Consider the following 22,646-nt stretch of genomic DNA (forward strand, 5'->3'; position numbering starts at 1 on the left):
CAGAGATGGCAAATAGACTTCCTTTTGAATATCTGTTGAGATCATTTGGAAATGGCTGCCCGAAGGGTTTTTTCAGAGGGTTTTGAAGTGACTTCTGGACCCAATGGGGATGTCAGGAATTGAATTGTGTCCCTCAAAAATATGTGTCATTTTGGCTAGGACATGATTCCCAGTATTGTGTGATTGTCCACAATTTTATTATCTGATGTGATTTTCCTATGTGTTGTAAACCCTGTTTCTGTGATGTTAATGAGATGATATTAGTGGCGGTTTTGTTAAAGAGGCAGGACTCAATCTATTTTAAGATTAGGGTGTGTCTTAAATCAATCTCTTTTGAGATATAAAAGAAAAGTGAGCAGAGAGACAAGGGGGCCTCATACCACCAAGAAACAAGAGCCAGGAGAATAGCGGTCCTTTGGACCAGGGGTCCCTGCTCTGAGAAACTCCTCAATTAGGGAAGATTGATGACGAGGACCTTCCCCCAGAGCCAACAGAGAGAGAAAGCATTCCCCTGGAGCTGGCACCCTGAATCTGGACTTCTAGCCTACTAGACTGTGAGAGAATAAACTTCTGTTTGTTAAAGCCATCCACCTGTGATGTTTCTGTTAGGGCAACACTAGATAGCTAGAACAGTGAACGAGAACTAGAAAAGGCTATGGATGTCTGCATGGGTAAAGTAGGATGAGATGACGGCACTGGTAAGATGGTGGCACTTGATCTAGGAATTGGCATTCTTGATTAGGGTCTATACTACACAATTTACAATTTAATTATATGGCCTTCCACTGTGAACTAATTGTTTTGTTGGTGTTGGTCTTGATTCACTTACTAAATAGCTTCACATTTTCAGAACATTCTACCCTACTCCATAGGCATATATGCATATGCATATATATACTCATATATTTGTGTGTATATATATATGAAGGGGAAAGATGTGATCATCTGCTTCTGTAAAGATTACATTCTTAGAAACCCTGTAGGGCAAGTCTGCTCTGTAAGGTCACTATGAGTCAGAATCAGCTCAACAGCAGGGTTTTTTTTTTTTTTTTTTGGTATATATATATATATATGATTTTTTTTTTTATGATGTCTGCTGATTAAAGAAAGAAGCAATCAGTGTATTCTATAGTCTCTGAGCTGTAGAATTTAATAATAATAATAACTAATAATAAAGTTATGCACTAAAAGTTCGGTCATCCCAAACAAATGAAAATAAATTTTTCTCTTCAAAGGCTTTTTTCAGTTTTAATATTTTTTCTGATTTCCCATGCATTTTGCTTTTTTAGGAATTGGTTGACAGGTATTGAAGAACAGGAGAGGTTATCTAGGAATAGAAGAAAATTTGGTAAAACTGTCAAATAAGAAAGCTAGTGGTTTGAAGGATTTACTTTTTCTCTTTCGTTTTAAAGTAGCACACTGGAAAAGTATTTTTCTTTTAGGAAATTCAAACCAGGTTTGTGTCATTTCTCTCAGTGGCTTCTGAGAGTCCTACGATCACCTCTAATATCGCCCCCTTCCCCTCCTCCATCTTTTTCTACCACATATTAGCAATGAGAAGCAGGTTCCTGAAGGGCAGGACTTAATGCCTTACTTACTTCTTAATCCAGCATCTACACAGAGTTTAGCATATAGTAGATACTCAGTACGGGAGATAATAAAAATTTATTTTTTTTTAATGAAGAAGGGAATACTATTATTTTTGACTTACTGCCTGATGCTCTCAAGAATCTCAATCAATTCATTTAGATACTAATTACAATGAACAATACAGTATCACACCCATGCTCTGCTGCTCACAGCACCTGAATACTACCTTTTACACAGTAGGTGCTCAGAAATGTTTAACAGCATTTGAGGTGCCAGCAAATAAAAATTACACCATATGAATAAAGGAAAGACACAGGGATAGCAATGGAGGAAGTAAAGGAGGAAAAGGGTGCAAAAGAAAAATAATGAAGGAGATGAAGAAGATACATACTATAGCTGTAAGCATGACCAGTGGTGGGTGACTTGTTAAATTTTAGTAATGGGAATTAGTGCAGAGCCTCAGCTGATTCCCAAATACTGTAGATATTTCTATCCTGTTTTTAAAGTGCTGAATAAAAAGTTAACCTTAATTTATAAAATTATGAGCAAAATCTTGCTCTGTGTGTTCTTAGGGCATTAGCTAGCTTTTTGCTGCCTTTAAACAAGTCTGCAGGAATAAGGTTTAGATTCATCTCAGACTCTTAGTTTTCACTAACCTCAGTAATGTATATTGTAGCTGTGAATTACTAAAGATATTTTTGCAACATTATGAATTATATACACATATACACAAATTTATATGTATGTTATATACATTATAAATATTTGTTTATATTATACATAAATTATAATTATAAAGAGATGTCATGAAAGAATAGTAACTGTGACTCCTCACTAGCAGCATTTTTTTTAAATAATTTTTTTTATTGTGCTTTAAATAAAAGTTTATGGAGCAAATTAGTTTCTCATTAAACAACACACATATTGTTTTGTGACATTGGTTGCCAACACTCTCCTCTTCTCAACCTTGGGTTCCCTATTTCCATTCATCCAGGTTTCCTGTCCCCTCCTGCCTTCTCCTCGCACCTGGGCTGGTGTGCCCATTTAGTCTCGTATACATAGTTGAGCTATGTGGGTTATTGTTTGCTTTATGGTCCTGTCTAATCTTTGGCTGAAGAGTGACCCTCAGGAATGACTTCAGTACTAGTTTAAAAGGGCGCCTGGGAGCCATACTCTGGGTTTCCCCAGTCTCTGTCAGACCAGTAAGTCTGGTCTTTTTTTTTTTTTTTTTGAGTTTGAATTTTGTTTACATTTTTCTCCAGCTCTGTTCAGGACTCTCTATAGTGATCCCTGTCAGAGCGATTGGTGGTGGTAGCTGGGCACCATCTAGTTGTGCAGGACTCATTCTGGTGGAGGTTGTGGTCCATTAGTCCTTTGGACTAATCTTTCCCTTTTGTCTATGGTTTTCTTCGTTCTCCCTTGCACCAGATGGAGTGGGACCAGTAGATGTATCTTAGATGCTGCTCACAAGCTTTTATGGCCGCAGTTGCTACTCACCAAAGTAGGTTTGTAGAACACTTTCGTTATGAACTATGTTATACCATTTGAGCTAGATGTCCCCCGAGACCATGGTCTCTGCCCTCAGCCCAGTATTTGATCCCCCAGGGAGTTTGGATATGCCTCTGAATCTTCTGACTTTGCCTCAGTCAAGCTGTGCTGACTTCCCCAGTATTGTATACTGTTTTACCCTTTACCAAAGTTAACGCTTATCTATTGTCTAGTTAGTGTTCCCCCCCCCACCCTTCCCATCCCTCAATACCATCAAAGATTGTTTCTTTCTGTGTGTAAACGTTTTCATGAGTTTTATAATAGTGGTCTCATACAATATTTGTCCTTTTTTGATTGACTTTATTCACTTTTTACCCTCCAGATTTGTCCTTGTTGTGAGATGTTTCACAGATTCATCATTGTTCTTTATCATTGTATACTATTAAACTGTGTGTATGGACCATAGTTTATCCTTTCATTTGTTGATGGGCATTTAGGTTTTCATCTTTTTTACTGTTGTGAATAATGTTGCAATGAACATGGATGTGTGTATGTCTATTGGTGCAATAGCTCTTATTTCTCTAGGATGTATTCCTAGAAGTAGAATTGCTGGATCATATGGTATTTACATTTCCAACTTTTTAAGCAAGCACCATATTGTTTTCCAAAATGGTTGTACCATTTTGCATTTCCAGTAGCAGTGTTTAAGAGTTCCAATCTCCCCGTAGCCTCTCCAACATTCGTTATTTTCTGTTTTTTTGATTTGTGCCGGTAATGTCGAGGTGAGATGGTATCTCATTGTGGTTTTGATTTGCATTGATTGCAATAATTTCCTCTGTGTCTGTTAGCTGCCTGAGTGTCTTTGGAGAAGTGCCTGTTCGTATATCCTTTGCCCATTTTTTAATTGGATTATTTGTCTTTTTTGTTTTAGAGGTGTTGGATTTCCCTATAGATTTTAGAGGTTAGACCTTTGTTGGATACGTCATAGCTGAATTTTTTCTACCTAGTCCGTAGGTTCTCTTTTTACTCTTTTGATGAAGTCCTTTGATGAGCATAAGTGTTAATTTTTAGAAGATCCCAATTATCTAGTTTATCTTCTGGTGTGTGTATATTGTTATAGTTTATATCCTATTTATGCCATATATCAGGGCCCCCAGTGTTGACACTTTTTTTTCTTTCATGGTATTTATAGTTTTTGGTCTTATATTTAGGTCTTGATCCATTTTGAATTAGTTTTTGTGTATGGTGTAAGGTTTGGGTTCTGTTTCTTTTCTTTTTTTACAGATGGACATCCAGTTTTGCCAGCACCGTTTGTTAAAAAGACTGTCTTTTCCCCATTTGATGGACTTTGGGCCTTTGTTAAAGATCATGTGGATGGATTTACACCTGGGTACTCGATTCTATTCCATTGGTCAAAGTTTCTGCCATTGTACCTGTACCAGGCTGTATTGGCTACCTTAGCTGTATGGTAGGTTGTGAGGTCAGGTAGTTCAAGGCCTCCTACTTTGTTCATCTTCTTCAGTAATGCTTTATTTATCTGGGGCCTCTTTCCATTCCATATAAAGTTAATGAGTAGTTTTTCATCTTATTAAAGAATGCTGTTAGTATCTGGATCGGGATTGCATTGTATCTGTAGATTGCTTTGGGTAGAACTGACATTTTCATAATGTTGAGTCTACCTGTCTGTGAACGTGGTATGCTTTTCCATTTATGTAGATCTCTTTTGGTTTCTTGCAGTAGTGTTTTGTAGTTTTCTTTGTATAGGTCTTTTATGTCCCTGTTTAGATTAACTCCTAAGTATTTTTTTTGGGGGGGGGGTGAGGTGGGGCTATTATAAATGGCATTGTTTTCCTGATTTCCTTTTTGTAGTTTTCTTTATTGGTATAGGAATCCAGCTAATTTTTTATGTTGATCTTGTATTCTGATACTCTGCTGAATCTCTCTCTTAGGTCCAGTATTTTTCTTGTGGCCTCTTTTGGGATCTCTGTGTATAGAATCATATCATCTGCAAATAGAGACAATTTTACTTCTTCCTTACCAATTTCAGTGCCCTTTATTTTTTTTTTTTTCTTGCTTTATTGCTCTGGCTAGGACTTCTAGCACAATGTTAAATAGGAGTAGTGTTAAAGGGCATCCTTGTCTTGTTCCTGTTCTCAGGGGGAATATTTTCTAGCCTCTCTCTGTTGAGAATGATGGTGACTGTTGGTTTTGTGTAGATGCCCTTTATAATACTGAGGAATTTCCATTCTATTCCTATTTTATTGAGAGTTTTTGTCAGGAATGAGTGTTGGAATTTATTGAATGCATTTTCTACATCGACTGAGATAATCATGTAATTCTTTTATTTACGTGGTGGATTACATTGATTCATTTTCAAATATTGAACAATCCTTGCATACCTGGTATGAACCTCACTTAGTTGGAGTGTATTTTTTTTTTTTATGATGTTGAATTCTATTGGCAAGAATTTTGTTGAGATTTTTGTATCTATATTCATGGCAGATATTGGTCCATAATTTTCTTTTTTGTGGTGTCTTTGGTTTTGGTATCAGGGTTATGCTGGCTTCATAGAGTTAATTCAAATGCATCCCTTCCTTTACTATGTTCTGAAATAGTTTGATAGTACTGGTGTGAGCTCTTCACTGAATGTTTGGTAGAATTCTCCAGTGAAGTCATCTGGGCCAGGGCTTTTTTTTGGTTGGGAGTTTTTATTTTTATTTATTTATTTTGTTACCTTTTCAACCTATTTCTCTTTATGGGTCTCTTCAGATTTTCTGTTTCAGTTTGTGTTAGTTTAGGTAGGTAGTGGGTTTCTAGAAATTTGTCCATTTTCTCTAGGTTTTCAAATTTGTTGGAGTACCGTTTTTCATGGTACTCTATAGGGTTGCTATAGGGTTGCTGTGAGTCGGAATCAACTTGATGGCAATTGGTTTGTTTTTGGTTTCTTATGATCCTTTTTATTTCGGTTGGGTCTTTTGTCAATCTGGTCAGCTAGTGGTTTGTTGATTTTGTTGATCCTTTCAAAGAACCAACTTTTGGTTTTGTTCTTTCTACTGTTTTTCTATTCTCTATTTCATTTATTTCTGCTCTGATCTTTATTATTTCCTTTCTTTTGGTGGCTGTGGGCTTCTTATGCTCTTCTCTTTCTTTTTATTCTAGTTGTAGGATTAACATTTTGATTTTGGCCTGTTCTTTTTTCACTTGTGCATTAATTGCTATAAATTGACCTCTGAGCACTGCCTTTGCTGTGTCCCAAAGGTTTTGGTATGGTGTGTTTTCATTCTTTTTTGATTCTAGGAATTTTTGATTCCATCTTTTATTTCTTCTATTACCCAGTTGTTTTCAAGCAAGGTGTTATTCAGTTTCCATGTAATTGATTTTTTTCCTTGCTGTTCCTGTTATTAATTTCTGCTTTTATGATGTTGTAATCAGAGAAGATGCTTTGTATTATCTCAATGTTTTAGATTTTGTTGAGGGTGCTTTGTGGCCTAAGATGTGGTCTTTTCTGGAGAATGTTCCAGGTGTGTTGGAAAAGAATGTATAATTTGCTGCTGTTTGATAAAGTATGTGTATGAGGTCAAGTTAGTTGATTATGACCTATAGATCTGTATCTTTGTTCAGTTTCTTTCTAGATGTTCTGTCCTTTTCCAAGAGTGGTGTATTGAAGTATTGAAGTTATTGTGGAACTATCAGTTTCTCTTTTCAGTGCTATTAGAGTTTGTTTTATGTATTTTGGACCCTGTCATTGAGTGCATAGATGTTTATTATGGTTATATCATCATGGTGGATTGTTGGTTTTATCATTACATAATGTTCTTCTTTGTCTTTTATGGTGGATTTTGTCTTAAAGTCTGTTTTAGCTGAGATTTGTATTGCCTCTCCTGCCCTTTTATGGTTGCTGTTTGTTAATATATTTTTTCCATCCTTTGATTTTTAATATATTTATGTCTTTGTTTCTAAGGTCTGTCTCTTGTAGACAGCATGTTGATTGTACCTGTTTTTTTTTTAATCATTCTGTCACTCTCTGTCTCTTTATGCATGAATTTAAGGCATTTATATTCAGTGTGATTATCAATAGTTGAGTTTATTGCTGTCATTTTTTGTAGTGCTTTTTTTTTTGTGGTGCTGATGGGTTTTTGTTTGTTCCTCTTACTCTTCTGTGCTGAATTCCTTTTGTTTGTGAATTTTCTTTTCATTTCTTTTGTTTTTGTGTTTACTGAGACTTTGTTTTTCTTTCTTATTTTGGTGAGTAGGCGTGTTAACTTTCTTTGTAGTTACCTTGAAATTTACAGCTTTCTCCTGAGTTTGAATCAGTCTTTTATTACTTGATATCACCTTGACCTCATCTCCATTTGAAAGTTTTATACCCACACCATTTATTCCCCCTTTTGTTGTTCTGACATTGGTGTCACTTACAGATTGACATCTCTGGTTCCATGTTTTAAGTCTTTTAGTTTTATTTTATCCTTGATGCATGTCATAGATTGAATTGTGTCCTCTCCAAAATACGTGTCAACTTGGTTAGGTCATGATTCCCAGTATTGTCTGATTGTCCACTGTTTTGTCATTTGATGAGATTTTCCTATGTGTTGTAAATCCTATCACTATGATGTTAATAAGATGGATTAGTGGCAGTTATATTGATGAGATCTACAAGATTAGATATTGTCTTCAGCCAATCTCATTTGAGATATAAAAGAGAGAAGCGAGCAGAGAGACATGAGGACCCATACCACCAAGAAAGCAGTGCCGGGAGCAGAGCAAGTCCTTTGGACCTGGTTCCTGTGCTGAGATGCTCCCAGACCAAGGGAAGATTGATGGCAAGGACCTTTCTCCAGAGCCAACAGACAGAAAGCCTTCCCCTGGAGCTGGCACCCTGAATTTGGACTTCTAACTTACTGGACTGTGAGAAAATAAACTTCTCTTTGTTAAAGCCATCCACTTGTAGTATTTCTGTTCTAGCAGCACTAGACAACCAAGACACTGTGTTAGCTGGCATGGGATCTCCACTCCTTGGCTCTCGTCATTCTCTGTTCTTTGTTAGTTTCTTCTTCCATTTGGGCCTTGATCTAGTTCTTTATCCCTTCATTTGATGCTTAGGGTTCCAAGATTGACATTTGTGTCTGTTTTATGCAGTTTTTCAGGTCTTTGCTGCAGAGGGATGACATCGTGCTTCTGTCTATAGCATCCTGTGGGCTCCACCTCCCACACTAGCAGAATTTTAAAAACTGCTAAGCCTTTCCCTTTTTAAAAGTTCTAGGCTCCACTCCAACTATGGCTCTCTCTCTTCTTTTCAAAGTCCAACTTCTTGATAATTTCGTATATTTATTATCTGTACTTCCTTACATCTCATTCATTTTTCAAACCACTGAGATTTTACTTCACCCTATAGAAACTACTCTAAATTAAAGGGATCAGTTCTTTCCTTTTACTCTGCATCTAATGGACAGTTTCATTCATTCTCTACTTGACCTCCTGGTAGCGTTTCACACTGTTGACCACTCTCCTTTCTGAGTCGTCTTCTTCTTTTGCCTTCTATGTCACCACACTCTCCTGATTTGTCTTCTATCTGTCCAGATGCTCATCTTCGTCTCCTTTAAGTCTCAGTTCCCTATGCAGATTCATTAAATGCAGACTTGGGATAGTTTGGAGATATTATCAATAGGACTTGTGTATAGATTAGACGGAAGCAAGGAAGAGAGAGAAGTTAAGTAGGCTGATCTCAGCAAATAGGTGATGGAAGAGAGATATTTATTGAGAAGAAGAAAGACTGGAGGAAGAGAATGTGTGTGTGTTTGTTAAGGATTCATTTTAGGTCAAGGTCATTTTATCTTATTCCATCTCCAGTGAAGAGGAACTAGTAGTGGTGACCCTAGAGTGACCTGCCAATGCAGAGAATAATAACACATTGCCTAAATATTTCTATACAATATTACTGTTTTTGCTTTCTTGTAGTTTTAGAGGAATGTGGGCATTATTAAGGAATTTAGAAACTACAAAGGAATTCATATTATAAATTCATTGGTGTGGACCATATCTTATGCTTACATATATATATATATATTTTTTTTTTTTTCAGGGCTTTGAACATTATTGGCCTTGATCCTTGTGGTAAGAAATTATAGGCTTAAAGTTAAATGTTCCATTATGAATTACATATTGAGTTCTTTTTTAAAAAATAAAATTCTGAATTTCATGGATTACTGATGGGAAAAACTCCATGCTGTAACTATCATCGTCCTGCTCTATGCTGTAGAACTTTGGGATTTTAATTGCCACTTTCTCTGTGAGATAGAAGAGAGCAAAAATGTACTTTGTGAGGAGAGTCTTATCCCTGCCAACAACTAGGTCTTTCACTGTCCTACCTCCTCAGAGATCATCAAATCATTGTATTAGAGAGTAGGATTTGATAATTATAGACTCACAAGAAGTTGAAAAAACAACACAGAGACCTGTATCACCCAGCTTCACCTATAGTGACATCTTACATAACTCTAGTGCATTATTGAAGCCAGGGCATTGATTGGCACAATGTAATCAACTAGGCTACACATTTTACTTGCTTTTGTGATCTTTTTGTGTGTACTCATTTTGTATATGTCTTTGTGTATAATTCTATGACGTTTTATCACATGTACAGATTCATATAACCACCAATACCATCAAGATACAGATCCATCCCATCACTACAAAGGAACTGCCTTGGGCTGCCCCTTTATAGTCACACCCTACCTGCCCTTCCTTTAATGCCTGGCAACCGCTTATCTGTTCTCCATATCTATGATTTTGGCGTTTTGAGAGTGATATGTAAATAGAATCATATAGTGTATAATTTTTGAGATTGTTTTTTCCCTCTAGCCTAATGTCTTTAAGACCCATCCAAGTTGCTACATGTATCAGTTGTTCACTTCCTTTCACTGCTGAGTAGTAGTCCAAGGATTTGATTTTGATACCACACTGGAGTCCTGGGGGTGGATTGTGTAGCACCTTGCCAACCTGATATAAAATCTTCAAATAAAATTGATGTTATGAGGAATAACAGGTGTGACAATGGAAGAAGTATCACAAAGAAGGAAATTCTCAGCAAGTCTCAGGAGTAAACAGTGGAGTTGGGAACAGCAGTTACATGCCAGCACTTTCCAAGGTTTATTTTTACAGGAAGCTACCGGGTCTAATGTAAAAAAGTATTCCATGGAAAAGCTTAGGAAATCACAAGCAAGTGTCATTACTGTAGGATTTGTCTTTAATATGGCGATGTATATCCTGAATTCTAAGAGAAACACATGATGTTCTCTGCTTTCCAACCTTTAGATCACTACATGAATGCCCTTTTCCCCAGAATCTCCCTCTGGAAGTTTTCCAGAGAAAACATTCTCAGTGAAGCTGCTACAGCTAATGTACACTATGTAAGTGATAAAATGATCATAAAATTTTATCACATAGTCAAGTGTGTTTTATTAAGTTGATTTTAAGGCTTATAACCTGTGTGAAATGCAATAGAGCTACTCTAACATTGGAAATAAAACAACTGAATATTCCTAGTATCAATTCTTTTTTACCTCTTATTTCATAAGAATATGCTGCCACTAGGGGGCAGAGAAGGATTAGAGGAAAGAAAGGCCTTCTCCCAAACAGTTGCTTAATTTTTAAATTCCATTTGTGTACTGAAAATAAAATGAGTTCTGAGGTTTTTTTTTCTCTTGCCTGTGCGAACAGATAATAAAGTTATGAAAATAGTCTGCTAACTCGTATTACCATATACTTTTTAGAATGCATTATAATCTTGGACATGTAATTTATGCATAATAATTTCATAGAGTTACATGGCCAAGAGTGGGAGCTGCTTTTTGATTTTCTAAAAATATGTACTGATTTTTAAAACCCAAGAGACAGTTAGCCTTTGGAGAGTTTAGAGAAAGATACTATTGCCAAATTCTAATGTCATGCTGATGGTCTGTTTTGGTGAGGGATTAAGTTATGGCAAGTAAAGTTTGACCTAGAATTTGTGGAATTTTAATCTCCTAATGAAATCAAAGAGTCTCAGTTAATCATAGAACATGTATTTATTACTATCTTTTTCTGCCTACTTTTTTAGCTTTGTGCTTGAATTATTTTTTATTTTTAGTGCTTCCTTTACAATCCCAGCTGGAGGAGAACCAACATAACTGAAAGGTAGCAACGGACTTCTTAGGGAGGTTTATTGCATAGCATGGTTCTCAAAGCCCATCTTCATTGCTCAGCACCAGACCTTCCACATGTTCCTCTTCATTGTGAACTAGCTTATCTGTCTAAAGATGTTTTATGAGAATCCAGGAAACTCCTCTTATTTGGGAGGATTGTCTAGAAATTCCATAATAGGAATGTGAATTACTGGTGTTTTAGACTGTAATAACTGGACCTCCCATCCACAGGGCCCACCTGCTTTCCTCTTGCTTTTCCTCAAGTGAATGCTCCTCAGTGATACAATTATCTTGGTGAGATGAGGCTCTGGAATGTGGGTACATCTCCCCAGAAAAAGCGATCATTGGTGGGGGCCATAATCCAGGGAAGCTGTGGGTTCTCAGACAGAAAACTGGAAATGAGGAGGTGAGAGAGGGTTTTTTGTTTTCTCTTTCTGTGGGTATTGTTTGTTTGGCTCTGGACCTTGGGGTGTTTATTGCATGCTTAGGTGTCCCTGGCAGGTGCAAAAGGTTAATGCACTTGGCTGCTAACTGAAAGGTTGGAGATTTGAGTCCACCCAGAGGTGTCTTAGAAAAAAGTTCTGGATATCTACTTCTGAAAAATCAGCCATTGAAAACCCTATGGAGCACATTTTACTCTGACACATGTGGGGTTACCATAAGCCGGAGATGAATTGACTGCCATTAGTAAAAAAATACATGCTCGAGGATGCTCCCAGATAGGAGTATTTAAGATGGCTTCTCCCAGACAGTGGGAGGCTGCATTCAGAGAAGAGATTGAAGATGAATGAATTTTATTTTGTAAACCAGATTTTCTAGTTTTCCTTCTGTTATCTCCCAGATATTAGTGATTTCTAAGTGTTTTGGCCTTTTTCCCCCTATAGGGAGAGAGATTGAAGGAAGAGCTAGAATTGTAAGTGAGAGCCATGTCTCCCCATGAGGCCAGTGTGAAGGTGGTAACTTTAATAGATGAGACACTGAAGTGGAAATTTGAATATCAGGGTCGAGTTAAAGTCACAAGTCAGGGTCACAAGGTCCAGCCCTCCCACGCCATGAGAACCTTTGTTCATTGTCTCCTTGAATGATGATGAGATCCTCTCAGATGTGAGACACGTGGAAGAGGGGACAATGGGGATTTCTTTCCACAGACAATGCTACAGGGAGCTGTTCTCTAATCTTCTCCCTTGACAAAATTTTTTCAATTCTATCTGTTATTAAGATGAGCAGTTTGAGTAGGTGATTTATCTACATTTATTATCAACTTAGAATTGACTCCCATACTGGTTTTTAGTTGAGGGAACCATAAACCAGCTCAATGAGATTAAGTGATAGCCCCATGGTCATAGCGTTAAAGTCAGGGCAAGGGCTAAAACTCAGGTTTCCTGAGTCCAAGTTGCTTTGACACTGCCTAAAAGAGGGATGTTTCCACTTTCTTGGCAAGGTCTTACTCTGCAATAGGCTAGAAGTCTCAGGACATCAACAGACAAAGAACGGTCAAAATCAGTTTCTACTAGTTCTTTATTCTCAATCCAAGGCAGTGCTAAACAATATTAGATACCATTTGCATGGCTTCACACCCCGTGCTAAAAGTGAGATTCTTCAAAGCACTTTGGGACCCTGAGCTGTGTGGCTTATTGGTTGAAAAGACAAAGAAGGGTTTGCCTGCACCCCACATCCAAGTCCCAAGGGTATGACTAGGTTGAGTGATTTAGAGAAATGTGTGTGTGTGTGAGACTCGAGTTCCTCGGCAGTGCAGATGGTTAAGGTTTTTGGCTGCTAACCAAAATGTTGGAGGTTCAAGCCAATCCAGAGATGCCTGGAAGAAAGCCCTGTTGATCTACTTCAGAAAAATCAGCCATTGAAAACCTTACGGAGCACAGTTCTGCATCGCCACACATGGAGTTGCTATGACTTGGAATGGAATCAACTCAGTGATAACTGGTATTGGTGGTGTGTGTGTGTGTGTGTGAGTGTCTATGAAACCCCTTTTATTTCCTCCCTGGGAAAGAAATAGTGGGCCAGGGCGTCATTGAATCATCACCATCGTCTTCAATCCAGGATACCAAAGAGCAAAGTCCTGTCTATTTTTAATTAGAAATGAAGGAAACAAGCCATCCCACGCTCCAAAAAAGAGGCTTTGAGCAGAAGAGCTGAGGGTGTTCCATCTTCTCCTCTGTAATACATCTCCTGGGAAAGGAACACCCAGATGTTGATGACAATTGCTTAAGAGTCACAGATTATTGACCTGATAAGGAAAAATCATTGCATGGTTTCGTCAGAAGGTCTTCCGTAACTCCCATCCAGTTCTCCTTCCAATATGGTAGCCCTTCAAGCTAACAGTTCTTGGCAGTCACCGTGTGTCAATTGTGGCAGTAGTTAACAATGATTGCTTGCCACTATATGCCAGGCACTATTCCGAATTGTTTTCATGTTTTATGCCAGCTAATCTTTCCAAATGCCTAAAGGGTAAGTATCTATTACATGATAATAAGTGGAAAGCCTGGACTCAAAGTCTAGCAATCTGGTCTCAGCGTGTGTGTTCCTTACCACCATAGTCACCAGATGGCAATCAACTTGATTTCAACAGAGTCCAACAGACCTAGACTAAATCCTGCAGATTTTATACACAGTTTTTGTTCTGGTATGATCACATATGTGGACCTTACTCTTGTTTGGAGAGAACAATCCAGAGTAAAAACTGGAGTTTGATGGTAAAATCACCCTAGCACTGATTCAGGACTAATGTTACATGGGATGTCATTCGCTATATTTGATTCTTTTGTATTTATTTTCAAATAATACAGCTAAGATTCATTAGAATATTGTTTAGTAGTTAACTAAATACAAAGCAAATGCTTTATATGTAATGCCTCTTAATCTACCCAGTGACCAGTTAGGGACTATTGTGGTGCAAATTCTTAATGTGCTTGGCTGCTTACCAAAAGGTTGGAGGTTCCAGTCCACTGGAGGCACCTTGGAAGAAGGGCCCGGAGATCTACTTCTGAAAAAATCAGCCATTGAAAACCCTATGGAACACAGTTCTACTCTGACATGACTTGAATTTACTTGGTGGCAACATTTTTTTTTTTTTAATTGTCCCTAGTTTAAAAATCAGAGCACTGATGGCATAGCAGTTAAGAGCTCAGCTGCTGACCTGCTGCTAACCAAAAGGCCAGCAGTTCAAAACCCTATGGGGCAGTTCTACTCTGTCTTATAGAGTCACTATGAGTCAGAACTGACCCAACGACACCTAAGAACAACAACAACTAGTTTAAAGATGAGCTTACCAAAAACCAAAACCAAACTCATTGTGGTCGAGTTGATTCTGAGTCATAGTGACCCTATAGGACAGAGTAGAACTGCCTTAGAGGGTTTCCAAGGTTTGCCTGGTGGATTCAAACTGCTGGCCTTTTGGTTAGTAGGTATAGCTCTTAGCCACTATGCCACCAGGGTTTCCAAGATAAGCTTGGGGTTATTGAATAATTTTTTCCAATGTTACATAGCTTCTAAGAGGCAGAACTGAGATTTAAACCCAACACTATGGCTTTCGTGCCTACATTATTAATCACTGAACTGTATTAGTACCTTAGCTGGCTGTCTTGAAATTTGGAATAGACATATTTCCAATCAGCTTTTCTGAAAAATTGGGAGAACTATAGGCATGCTTTCTGTGTTCCTAAACTTTGTTTTGCTGACTCTATTCTGCTCTTGAACCATCTGTGTGCCATTCTTTCTTTCTTTAGTTCAACGTTTATCATCTGGCTTTGATTTGCTCAAACTCTTTCCTCTATGCAATTTGTGTTGTTTTAGTTTCTTTTTCTATGGAAACCATTTTTTTTGTAGATAATTTAATAATACATGTTTTACCACTTTGAAGTCTCATTCCTATGATAATGGAATTTATATAGCACAGTGTATAGTCAGTAAAAATTATATATAATTATATATTAAAATGCTCACATTTATAAAATTTCAGCCCTGCAATTATCATTATGAATTGTTTCACGAACACTGCAACTGACCCAAATTCACTTGCCAATGTCACTTCTTTCTGCATGGTATGATTTGAGGGGTGTAGAATAGTTTTTGCCTTAAAATATTTTTAAGGGCATTGTCATGGATTGAATCGTGTCCCCCAAAAATATATGTTTCAATTTGTTAGGCCATGATTTTCAGTATTGTGTGATGTCCACCATTTTGTCATCCGATGTGATTTTCCTATGTGTTGTAAATTCTATCACTGTGATGTTAATGAGATGGATTAGTGGAAGTTATGTTGATGAGATCTACAAGATTAGATTGTGTCTTAAGCCATTCTCTTTTGAGTTATAAAAAAGAGAAGTGAGCAGAGAGACTAGAAGACCTCACGCCACCAAGAAAGGAGCACTGAGAGCAGAACATGTCCTTTGGACAAGAGGTTCCTGTGTGGAGAAGTGCCTAGACCAAGGGAAGATTGATGACAAGGACCTTCTTCCAGAACCAACAGAGAGAAAGCCTTCCCCTGAAGCTAGCATGGTGAATTTGGACTTCTATCCTCTTAGACTGTGAGGGAATAAATTTCTCTTTGTTAAAGCCATTTGCTTGTGGTATTTCAGTAATAGCAGCACTAGATAACTAAAACAGGCATAGAGAAATAAAGTATTATATTTTGAAAGTCCTGTGAAAATGTAAATGCAGTCATCCAAGAAGGATAATGTATTAAGAGTGTTGTATTAGCCAAATGAGTTACTTCAGTTTCAAAGAGTGGAGTGGAATCCTTGGTGAAACGAGTCCAGGATGGGCAAATTCATTCATTTTCAGCACAGAGTATTTTCATCAAGGCAGGTATGAAGATGGAGGGCCAGTGAGTTTGGAAAGACTGAGAACCTTGAAGAAAGTGGGTGGCAGTCAGAGCAAATGGGAGGGGAGAAAAAGAAATTCGAAAGCATAAGAGAAAGGCTAAATATGTGGGTGAGCTTGTATTGGACATCCATGTGGTTGCCTGCCCAGCTCATGTGATTACAGTTGGAGGAGCCAAGTTCACACAGAATTTTTGCTTCCACAGTTGATTGATCTATGAAATGTGGGCCTATATGACCCTTCTCAAATTTAGCTCTGGGACCAAGAGATTCTAGACAGTTTGGCTGTTCTTCCAAACAGTGGAGAGAAAAACCAGGATGGTAGTGAAAGAGAAGAATGAAGCAAATGCATAGAGAGTGGCAGAGATGAGAAATGGAATTTTTTTTTTTTTCTCCAGTGTTCTAGTTGCTGCTTTTTCTAATCCATTCCCCAAGACCATTTGTAACTCTGCTCTTGGCATTGTCAGACTCCTCTGCCTTATAACACATCTCCCTTTTTGCTTAAAATAGGGTTACTTATTGACCATCTTATAATTTATAACATCACTTTTTAAAAAACCTTCCGAAGATATACTTCTTTTAAACAGTAAATCATACTTTTCAAGAATGGTTTAGATTAACTGAGGATTATGAAGATGGTACAGAAAGTCTCCATGTGCTTCTGTCCAAATTTTCCTATTATTAACAAAGGAGACCTCGTGACACATCTGTTAAGTGCTTGACTGTTAACCAAAAGGTTGGCAATTTGAACCCACCCATTGACTTTGTGGGAGAAAGACCTGGCTATCTGCTTCCATAAAGATTACAGCCAAGAAAACCCTATGGTTTTACACTGTCACATGGGGTTGCTAAGAGTCAGAATCTAATCTACTGCACCCAACAATGTTAATATAATACATTTGTTACAATTAATGATTCAAAATTGATAAATTATCATCAAATATAGTTTTTAAACTTTATTCAGATTTCCTTAGTTTTCACTTATTGTCCTTTTTCTATTCCAGCATCCTACCCAGGATTCAAGGATCACATTACATTTAGTTGTAGCCTCTCCTTAGATTCTTCTTGGCTGTGATAGTTCTCAGACTTTTCTTGCTTTTGAAGACCTGGGCAGTTTTGGGGAGTACTGGCTAGGTATCCTAAGAATTCTGTCAACTGGTAATTTTGTGTGATGTTTTTCTCATGATTACACTGAATTATGTGTTTCTGAGAGGATGAACCACAGAGGTGAAGTGCCATTTTCATCCCATCATAGCAAGAGTGCATACTCTGAACATGACTTATCATTGTTGATATTAACCTTCATCATGCGGATGTGGCAGTTATTTCTATACAGTAAAGCTACTCTTTTTTTTTTTTTTATTCACATAAAATACAATTCACTAATTTTAAGTGGACACTGATGATTTTTCCCTATTTTTGTTTCCGCCATTCCCTAGTAACCACCAGTCTTTTTTGGTCTCAATGTATTTGCCTTTTCACTTTCAGCAAGCAAGGTTGTGTCATCTGCATATCATAGGTTGTTAATGAGTTAATAAAAGTGAAGAGAACTTGAAGCACTTATTGATGGAGATCAAAGACTATAGCCTTCAGTATAGATTGTACCTCAACATAAAGAAAACAAAAATCCTCACAACTGGACCAATAAACAACAACATGATAAATGGAGAAAAGATTCAAGTTGTTAAGGGTTTCATTTTACTTGGATCCACAATCAATGCCTATGGAAGTAGCAGCCACTGAAATCAAATGGTGTATTGCGTTGAGCAAAATCTGCTGTAAAAGACCTCTTTAAAGTATTAAAAAGCAAAGATGTCACTTTGAGGACTAAGGTGTGCCTGACCCAAGCCATGGTATTTTCAATCACCTCGTATGCATATGGAAGGGGGGATGATGAAAAAGGAAGACTGAAGGAGAACTGATGCCTTTGAATTATGATGCTGGCAATGACTATTTAATATATTCAAGAACAAATCTGTCTTGGGATAAATGAGTGGAAGAGAGGATACAGCTGAAATATTGCTAGGAAGAGAGGATAGTGAGACTTCGTCTCAGGTACTTTGGGTGTGTTATCAGGAGGGATCTGTCCCTGAAGAAAGACATCATGTTTGGTAAAACTGAGGGTCAGTGAAAAAGAGGAAGACCCTCAATGAGATGAATTGACACAGTGATTGCAATGATGGGCTCAAGCGTAACAATGGTTGTGAGGATGGCACATGACTGGGCAGTGTTTCATTCTGTTGTACATAGGGTCGCTATGAGTTGGAACTGACTCAATGGCACCTGTCAACAACAACCATTTCACAATTCATATCCCTCGTATTTTGCTTGAACTCTTGTATCTTTGCTTTGAGCTCCTGTCTTCTAGAAGTGAGTAGTTCATTAGGTTTTAAATTTGCTTTTACCTGCTTCATGAAAATATTTTTCTTGTGTTTTTGCCATTTTTTCCTAGCTTCTTTTTTTTTTTTTTTTGTTTCTCTCCTTTTCTCTTTCTCTCTCATTTTTTTTGGTGGCATTTTGGTTAAGTTTGTCTTAAGATACACTTGTTTTTCACTCATCCTCATTTTCCTGCACCATATATCTACAAGTGGTTTACTTGAAAGAGAAGTTAGGGAATTTCCCACGTTAACAAAACATTTTTGTTACAAGTAAAATTTCTTATGATACAGGGTTGTGTGGGCAAATTCTTTAGCTTTTATTTCTTCCCGGCCACCTGAGACCAGCAGCCACAACACTGTTCGTAATGTACTCTACACTGCCTTCCTTTCTGACAGCATTCTAAAAATATGATGAATGGTTTAGTTATCTAGTGCTGTTATAACAGAAATCCCACAAGTGGGTGGCTTTAACAAACAGAAATTTATCCTCTCACAGTTCAGGAGGCTAGAAGTCCGAATTCAGGGTGCTAACTCCCAAGAAAGGCTTTCTTTCTCTGTCGGTTCTGGGGGAAGGGCCTCATTATTGGTCTTCCCCTGGTCTGGGAGCTTCTCAGTGGAGGGACCTCAGGCCCAAAAGATGTGTTCTTCTCCCTGTGCTTCTTTCCTGGTGGTATGAGGTCCCTCTCCTCTCTGCTTGATTCTCTCTTTTATATCTCAAAAGAGATTGACTGAAGATAAAACCTAATCCTGTAGTTTGAATCCTGCTTCATTAATATAGCTTCCTCTAATCTTGCCTCAGTAATGTCACACAGAACAGGATTTACGACATGTAGGATAATTTTTTTAGGATAATCACATCAGATCATAAAATGGTGGACAACCACACAATACTGGGAATCATGACCTAGCCAAGCTGATAACACATTTTTGGGGGACACAATTCAATCCAAACTGTGTATGAGTTATTTCTAGTTAGCCCCTACCTTCCCTTCTTATCCTTGGTTCAGCCTATACACCCTTTTAGGGCATCCTACCAGTCCTGGAGACCTGTACTCTGACAGCTTTGTTTGAGAACTTCAGCTAAATACTTCCTCTCTGAGTGTCTTCCCATACCTCTGTTTGGTCTTTAATATTTTGGCAGCCCATTCTCATGTATTATGTTTTGGGATTATAAATGTCTCTAAATTTTACTGGACATGGAGCTTAACTTTCTGTTTCTCATTCTTCTAGTTGTTTTTGGGTTATTTCCTACAATACAGCATACTAGCCTTATAGTTTCCAACAATCAATCTGAGAGGCAAGAGCTTTAGCTAGTTGAAATAACAATCATAGAAAGTTGACTTTAATGAGAAAGAAATGTGAGGAAAATGGATAATATCAGACTATGAAACAACCTCTTTATGGTGAATTCTAGCTAAGTAAAGACACCTGTGTGTCTGGGAGAACTCATAGATGATCTGCATGGATGACAACACATGGAATGCAGAACTGATGGGAATTAGCTGCCATTGGCCTTAACAGTTCTAACCTTAGGGTACGCGGGAGGTCTCTGCTTAAGGTTTATATGTATTTCTCAGATTTTCTTTTTGAATCTAGTATTGTCATTTGATCTTTCTGTTTCTAACTATTCTGGCTCAAATGTTTTTCATATTCTTCCCTATGTCCTTTATTTGGACCTGCTCTAAATAGAGTCTATTGCTTCCATTATCCTTTCTTCCTTCTACTTACCACCAGTCAACAAGTATCTACTTACCCAAATGGGTGGATTTCTGGATTTTCAAGGTAATGTGAATGTGACTTTAAGGCTGCTATAACTGGAATTATGGAGGGGAATAAGAAATCTATGGTTGTACTTGGTATATTAACAGAAATTGGAATCAGGTATGCATAAGAAAAAGTTATGCATTCTGTGCAAAATTGGAAATGTTCAGAGAACACTTGTGTTTGGCCAGCCAAGGTGTGACAGTAGACATCCTAAGGAGGTGGTGTGGCAGAGGGGCTTAGATGAGGGTTTATTTCTTTTATAGTTGGCACCTGTAGGAATATTATCTTAGAGAAAGTGCTTCATAAAATGCATTAATGAATAATATCCAAATGGTGTGGTGAGGCGAAGTGACTGGGTAGAGATTCTCTGAAGCAGTGGATTCTTCCAGGTCCTGGCATAAAATTAGTCTGTAAAACATTCTTCAAGTAAGTGAGCGGGACTTCCCCTTTTACAACTCTGCATTTCTCTTATGCTTCTTTTTGTGATTCATTTTCGCCTTCAAATGTGTCTTAGGTGTTCATTTTACCTCGTATAAAATCATGAGATGTGGCAGATGATTGAAGCGGTTGATGATCTCATCTGTAGATACGGCAAATCATGCAGACTACTTAATAGTACAGTGGAGCATAAGCCCTGGTGGCACAGAGGTTAAGCATCTAGCTGCTAACCAAAAGGTCAGCAGTTTGAATCCACCAGCCGCTCCGTGGAAACTCTATGGGACAGTTCCACTCTGTCCTGTAGGGTTGCTGAGTTGGAATCGACTCCACGGCAATGGGTTTGAGTTTAGTATAAGAGTAACAGTTGAAATACTAGAAATGGAATTAAAATACTTACCTTTTAATATTCCCTTTTACTTCTAGAAAGAACTAATGTGCCTTATGACTCCATACATTAAAGAGAGAATAGAAATGTCCAGGCTGTAATCAAGACAATATAATCAAGTGCACATATTCCAAATTCTATATTCAATTATTAAAATTCTTTATAAAGATCAATTTCCACTGTATGCGTGTTAGTGTCTATGTAGCTTAAGGTACTGACCATTATGCACTTTTCAAATGAAGAAAATCAGTCATACCAGAAAACTTAAAGAGCAAACCATATACATGTTTCTTAAATAAAACAATATGTTTTCACATTCTTTTAAAGTTATCTAAAAATCTACCATATGCTATATATCTTGAATTGACCTCATTCTTTTCCAGCTGTGTCTCTTTTTAATGTACTAAATATATATTGTTCCATGTTCCAGGAAAAAGATTTTTTGTTAAATTTGTGTTTGGCCCCTCGATTGTCCAGACCTCGTGAATGATATCAGAATGGGATATATTGTACATTATTCCAAATTATTGGAACTTTGGAAATGAAATTAAAACTCAATATAAGTAAAATAAAAAATTTTCCTGGAGAGCTTTACTTCTAATTTTATTAACCACCTAACCTAATTTGTAGAGTTTCCTTATTTTTTATATGGAAAAAGTAAGGAATAGAATGGCTGCCTACATTTCCATTATAAGGAACTCTATAATAAAATAAGTCAAAATTAAAGATATGTTCCACTTTTAGAGTAAATATTTCTAGATTTTTTAGGTAGGATAAGGAGTCTTTCGGTGCTGCTTCCAGAATGAGATATCCTTTTCTAAATATCGCATGCCATATTTATTTGAGTGATGAATCCACAGTTTAGAAGATCAGTTCAATTTTTCAAATGTTCAAGGTGAGACTAAATCCAGAATACTAACCAAGTTGTCTTCCCCGTAAAGGGGAAATGGAATCCCTGTGTTTTTCATTCATATAATACAGAATCTTAGTGTTGGTAGGGATCTAATTTACACTTAAAATTCTGGGAGGTTACCCTTCACAAGCTCTTTGACAGAATTATGGACTTCTCCCTAATTGTTTAAAATTAACCATTTTGGGGTTTGGTTCTGAAATTAGGAAATGTTAACTTAACCAAGAATTTCTAACCTATAACGTCAAAGAATTCAGTTTAGTTTAAAAATAAAGTCTGTGAATTCTGATTGGGTGCTAATCTTGGCAAATGCATTCATGCAAACTCCTGCCTTCCATGAAAATGTGGTTGAGTCATCTCTAGGAAATGATGCTGGTAATTTTTAGATTGATTATATACAGTCCTGGTTCAAAAGCTGATATTTTCATTAAGCATTTGTAGTATAAGTAATGATATTGAAAATCTGGGCTGTGACATATAGGAGAAAGTAAATACAACAAGATGAACTTCTTTTTATTGATAAGTATTGTTAAATATTTTGTAATCATTAGAAAATTCAGAGTGAAAAAACTCCTTTTATTTGTATATTATAGTACATGTGTGCTTTTATATAACACGTTATTTCCCATGTGCAGGATGTTTTACTAGTCAATAAACTAGTCTCGTTGTGCACAG

General features: G+C 37.3%; 1 protein-coding gene across 2 annotated transcripts in view; it reads left to right on the plus strand.

Moving 5' to 3' along the window:
• The window catches only part of CD109 (CD109 molecule), a 208,059-nt gene extending 203,487 nt beyond the window's left edge, over positions 1-4,572 (plus strand). For both annotated transcript variants that reach the window (XM_049895453.1, XM_049895437.1), the window contains one exon: positions 4,363-4,572. In XM_049895453.1, the coding sequence (XP_049751410.1) occupies positions 4,363-4,550 (188 nt within the window). In that variant the 3' untranslated portion in view covers positions 4,551-4,572. The remainder of the gene's footprint in view (positions 1-4,362) is intronic.
• The last annotated feature ends 18,074 nt before the right edge of the window (positions 4,573-22,646 follow it).

This window comes from Elephas maximus, chromosome 1 (genome assembly GCF_024166365.1).
Source record: "Elephas maximus indicus isolate mEleMax1 chromosome 1, mEleMax1 primary haplotype, whole genome shotgun sequence".
NCBI classification, from domain to species: Eukaryota; Metazoa; Chordata; class Mammalia; order Proboscidea; family Elephantidae; genus Elephas; species Elephas maximus.